The sequence below is a fragment of the Aegilops tauschii genome, chromosome 1 (genome assembly GCF_002575655.3).
Source record: "Aegilops tauschii subsp. strangulata cultivar AL8/78 chromosome 1, Aet v6.0, whole genome shotgun sequence".
Classification (NCBI taxonomy): domain Eukaryota; kingdom Viridiplantae; phylum Streptophyta; class Magnoliopsida; order Poales; family Poaceae; genus Aegilops; species Aegilops tauschii.
In genome coordinates this window covers 405,363,672-405,369,492 of record NC_053035.3, presented here as the reverse complement: position 1 = coordinate 405,369,492, position 5,821 = coordinate 405,363,672, and the positions used below count along the sequence as shown (strand labels likewise).

The window sequence follows — 5,821 nt, the reverse complement described above, 5'->3', positions numbered from 1 at the left end:
GATCAGATTCCTCTTTTTTCTTGCAATTGCAAAGTGGTGGAAAAAATTTGTATTTCGGTCACCATGTCGTAGCCAATTGGCTCTGCCCCGCTGGAGCCATGCTACTTCTTCTTGTTCAAACAGGTTCTCGAGCAGCAGTCAAATTGACTTCCCCTGCTTGAGCGTAATGCCCGCCCCTGGTGTGGTGGAAAAAGCCTCGTTTTCTATTCCTTTTAAAGCTGCTGATGCGAGCTACCGAACAAACAAGATTAGTACAAAAAGCCACAACTAGCACTAGCTTTCGTGATTGCTTCTTTCTACCTTTCTCACTCCGGTAATTGCTCCTTCTCCAAAATATCACTACGGACAAGATGAGCTAATAGAAAAAGTTAGGGCAACAGATGATAGCGACTCGCCAGACTCGAACTGGCATAGGCGGATCGGATCAAACGAAATTAGCCTTTCTTCCATCAACAGGAATCGCTTTGATTTCGCAGTTCAAGAGGATGGTGGGGGCAACCTCTCTACATCTGCGGGCCGGTAGGCCAGCCAACTAACTCTTCAAATGAAGAACTGATTACTCCACATCTATGAACCTATCATTCCCCGCCCTTGCCCATTATTTCTTTTTGTATCACGCTAGGACTTTGCCTCTTTTTTTGAGGAAAAATATGGAAGTAGAATCTCCTCTCTTTTAGAGGCGTCTTCCAAATCCAATTTAAGATCAATGAGGTCTTTCAGAGAGCCGCTGCTCTTTCCATTAAATTCTAGGATCTCTTCGATCCTATGCGCAAAAGCAAGGTGTGAGCCCGCGACCCCTCGATCGCTCTCAGAGTCAATCGGCCCAAACCGGGTTATGAGCTCAACGAAAAAAAAAGTATTTTTAGAAATTGCCTGCAAAACCGCCTTGCGAGCGTTAGCGTCAGCGTCAGCGCCATCTCCCGATGGATATTTTTTGCGCATCTCCAATAGCGCCTTGGCCCTATTTTCTTCTTCGTCTATTGGGGAAGAAGAAGAGGTGGAGTAGCAGGCGGATCTCATCCCTCCTGCGGACTTCCCCGTACTCAAAGTGACTCTGAGAGATTGCGCTTCTCTACTAATCGCATTCTGTTCAAGAATCACTGTTTTCATGATCGAATGACGAAATAGATATACGAACTGTATAGGATCATTCGCTGGGATGGGATAAGTGATTCTTTTATAGGATTCCCATGGGATCGTAGAATCAACTAAGGATGGAATAGGTATTTGTGATCGATCAGCTTCCAGTATGACCGAAGACTTTCTATCTGCATTCAGAATAACCACACAATCAGGTTGTTGGTTCAACCCAAAATTGATCTTCTTCTTTCTTGAACGGAATTTTTTTTTATTTGCAAAAGAATTGGTCAAAAACGCCCCGATCTTCCATTGAGAATCATCGAAACAATGAGAATTCACATTTCTTAAATAGCTTCTTAAATAGCTCGCCATTTCTTCCGTTATCTCATAAATAAATAAATGATTGGTCTTTAAAAAGAAGGAACGGCCTTTTTGACGACTGGGAGATCCTATAAAATGAAGAGCGTTTCGTAAACAAATCAGTGTCTTGTCTGAATCGAGAATAGCAATTCCATTTCTTGAACCACGGATATAGACTTTGAAATGGTGATCAGCTACCCGACGGCCGAGATGTGCATTCGTACAAAGTAATTTAGTACAGACTATCGAAAGCATTGTCATTTTGCGATTTGAGTTCCGGAGATACAGGTGGTAAGTTATGGGTAATGCGGGGGAACTTTAAGACGAGATAGAATACCTAATATGGGAGTGGTTTAAGTGAGAGAATAGCTCCCTTACCAAACCAACTGAGCTATTTGCCATGTTTTTGACAAATGACCTAACTTTGATGTGATGTGCCCGGCTAGCCCGGATCATTCTTAGAGCAGTCGAGGTTACCGGAATTACGGCCTTCCGTACAAGAACTGGCACTATTGTAACTCGCTATGGGCCTCCTGCCTTCTCGAAAGAAACTGGCTTTTGAAGAAATTACTCTATTTTACGCATTTAGTTGAAGCGGATTCAAAGAGCTCTATCGAGCAAGGAAGGAGTATACTATACTGTAGCTGGATAAGCTAGATACCAAAACTTTGATAAAGATTGAGGCAACCCATTTGAGGAAGAACCGGACGGACCCCTGTGGAGATGGCATAAACAATCCTTTGACGAACTTTCTGGTTAACATAGAATCTATGAGTTTTTTATTCTAATTACTACTACTAACATTATTCAATCTGGTATCCAAGAATTTATTAAGCTCATCCCGCAAGCACATGTACACATCTTGGATTTGACCGTCTTAAGATGGAAGAAGATTCGTTCTCCTACCCATTTCTAAGTTAAGCAAGAGATAACTCATAATTTGATATGCACTCGCACTCGCATCTTGGGTCACTGGAACCTGATGATAATTACTCACTCCTTCATCCTGAGAAAGGATCTTGGCTATGAAAAAAAATGGATCACTAGCTTGCGCAGCAAATTGAATGAAACTTTCGTCCGAAGTAAACATTTCAGTCTGGTGTTCGTTATACCATTTAAGGGCATCATCTAAGTTCGAGAACTTTGGATACTTAAAGGCTGCAGCACATGCTAAGTGTTGACTGAGATTCTTTTTTTCCGACAGGTGGTTTTGTGCTTGAGGTTGAGGATGATCGGCAGAAAAGAGTAATAAACTTTTTGACAAATCACGCTCATGAAAATGCAATACACCTGAACGGTAGATTCTACCACGGAAGTCCATGAATGCTGGCAAATAGAATTGATAACCTTCGTATGCTGACGCAAGTCTTATTACAAAATCTTCATAACTAGCCTGCTGCACCTGTTTTAATAATTTATTTAACAGTATGTTATAGCTACAAGCATTATTAATACCTTTGACGTTATTGAAGTAGCACTCCCTCAATATGTCTGAGGCTTCTGTCGGATTCACGCGAGCCAGAGCATTTGGTAAAAGAAGCCCACACTCAACTAAACATTGACGATTCTTTTCCAGAAATCTCAAGAGCCTTTTGTTTATTTCAAACGCTTGAGACTGAAGCCCATTCAAAATATCACACATCTGCTTGTATTCTTTTTTATGTAACTTTATATAGAAGTGGTTTAAGTCATGGGAAGTTAATAGCCGAAAGTGATTCTAGATATCCCCCGTGGGTTTGCATAAGTAACCTCCTATCAGATCCGATAATGTATCAGGATCAGACCCCCTCTCTGCTGGTTGCCAATCCAAGGGTTTGCAAAGCATCGGAAGATTGAGTTTGATAGGGAGCAGATTTATGTTCAAATTGCACATAACATAACAAGAATTCTCTATATACCCTTGACCTTTCTTAAGAACCAGCACTGGATCTTCTTTTGTTACTCCCCTATCTGTTGATATATGTAGAACATTTCTTTCAATCATGAATTGGAGCAAGTATTTCCCGATATCATAATGACACTGAATTTTTTTCTTTTTCTCTTTTTTGCTAGCACCTTTGGGCTGAACAACATCCTTAACTGATTCTACCTTACTAGTGAGTACTGCTTCCACCTTACCACTACCTGGTGCTTTGTATTGTAGAAACCTTGCTTGTTCTCGTACAGTTGAATTAAGTTGATCTATAAATCTAGCTGCCTTAACTGCGGATGATTCCTGAAGAGTGTTGAATACCAAGCCTAGTACATGAATCATGATAGCCTCAAGCGTATAGATACCAAACATCTTAAGCATAGGTAAGCTACTTGGTAGGCAACCCTTTAGATATTGCTTAGCGTTAGGCTGATCTTTATTAATCAAGAACTTTACTATGTTAGGAGTTACTTTAAATAGATTATCCTCATCGAACTTCATTGTGCAATTTGCAATTTGATTCTGTAAATCTATTAATTCAGTATCGGAAAACACACCATTTTGATTCTTCTTTTCATTAATCAACAACTTTCTAACATCATCCTGATACATATCAACATTAGAAGTCTTTTTCGTTTTGTCAATATCCAACAGCTTAGCGTAGTAATCGTTCCAGAACTCCTTAATAATACGTGCATTTTGCAAAGATTTCTCATTCTCAATGCTATCATCATATGTCTCGGAACAATAAAATAGAACCTGCATACTTTTATTTGTTACCCTTACTAAACCGCAGTAAGGATACGAATACGACTGAAATAAACTACTAGAATCTAAATATAAGGAAAGGATCAGAATAAGTACTAATGCTCTGTATAATACTTTTCCCCGAGCGATGGTTTAGCGGATTCGGAATTGTAACCAAGCATCCTGGGTTCTATACCCGATTCAACACTAGAGCATGCAGCCGATCCTGGATACATAACTATATAAAGTGTGCAGTTTTGGATCTTTATTGGTAGCCAGTCTTTCACTTCTGCCTCTCCACTCCCATGCCTTTCTTGGTCGGACCAACCCAACCGGCGATTTCCGACAAGTCTTTCTGCTTAGAGCAAGAAGCGGAACCAAAATAAAGCTTTCTTTATTTTCATTTATGGATAACCAATCCATTTTCCAATATAGTTGGGAGATTTTACCCAAGAAATGGGTACATAAAATGAAAAGATCGGAACATGGGAATAGATCTTATACCAATACTGACTACCCATTTCCATTGTTGTGCTTTCTAAAATGGCATACCTATACAAGGGTTCAAGTTTCGATCGATATTTGCGGAGTGGATCATCCCTCTCGAAAACGCAGATTTGAAGTTGTCCATAATTTACTGAGTACTCGGTATAACTCACGCATTCGTGTACAAACAAGTGCAGACGAAGTAACACGAATATCTCCGGTAGTCAGTCTATTTCCATCAGCCGGCCGGTGGGAGCGAGAAGTATGGGATATGTCTGGTGTTTCTTCCATCAATCATCCGGATTTACGCCGTATATCAACAGATTATGGTTTCGAGGGTCATCCATTACGAAAAGACTTTCCTCTGAGTGGATATGTGGAAGTACGCTATGATGATCCAGAGAAACGTGTGGTTTCTGAACCCATTGAGATGACCCAAGAATTTCGCTATTTCGATTTTGCTAGTCCTTGGGAACAGCGTAGCGACGGATAATTCCGAATCTACATAGGTCTAGTCCAGGGGACAAATCAATAGGAAATGCTATTTGCTTCTTAAGAAGAAGAACTTTTTTGAAATGAAAGAGTTTCCACGGGCGTCGGATATCATTTCTTCAAATAAGGAAGAAGTGTTATCGAAGGATTTCCTTCCATTCTTCCTAGTATGGAAGAAGTAAAGAAAAAGTACTGCGTCTCGATCTATACGAAAGGGCACTGGTTTTTTCTTTCGGTTTCATTGATAGCAGAAGAGTACGCTAGCTAGCGGAGCCTGAAAACGCTTGCTTGCGCCCCACCCCTACGGAAACTATTGCCTATGCTTGCTGCTCGCTCAGTGTCAGTAGAAGGGAAGAAAAGATGGTCACTCCTTTTAGGAACATGGCGAGCCTTACTTACGACTGTTGCACTTCACTCGCTGCTCGTTCATTCACTTGCTCATGAACTCGCTGCTTCGCCAGAAGCGACTAGTCGCCTCCTTTCCTCCGCCGAAAGATGCTTAGCCAGAAGCGACGAAGGAGGGGAGCTGGGGAAGGCCGACGATGGCAATGAGGGGGAAGCTGTCGTAGAAGCTTTGCCCCTTGCTTTACATAAATTGTTATGAACTTACTAAATGACCTTATTTATTCTCCCGGAACGCTAGCAAATCTAATAGTTCCATCTGCTCTTCTTAACTTAAGAACGAAGGCCGCCATCCTTCTTATTCAGGAACCCTTTGTTTGAGGAGGGCGTATCCCCGGGAAG

The 5,821-nt window shown here is 41.2% G+C and overlaps 1 protein-coding gene across 1 annotated transcript; it reads right to left on the bottom strand.

The window, feature by feature from the left end:
• Positions 1 to 581: 581 nt before the first annotated feature.
• LOC141023037 (small ribosomal subunit protein uS2m-like) lies at positions 582 to 1,701 on the bottom strand. Its single transcript, XM_073499342.1, has one exon. It carries the CDS (start codon positions 1,699 to 1,701, stop codon positions 619 to 621), a length of 1,083 nt encoding a protein of 360 aa, XP_073355443.1. The 3' UTR covers positions 582 to 618.
• Between the last annotated feature and the right edge of the window lie 4,120 nt (positions 1,702 to 5,821).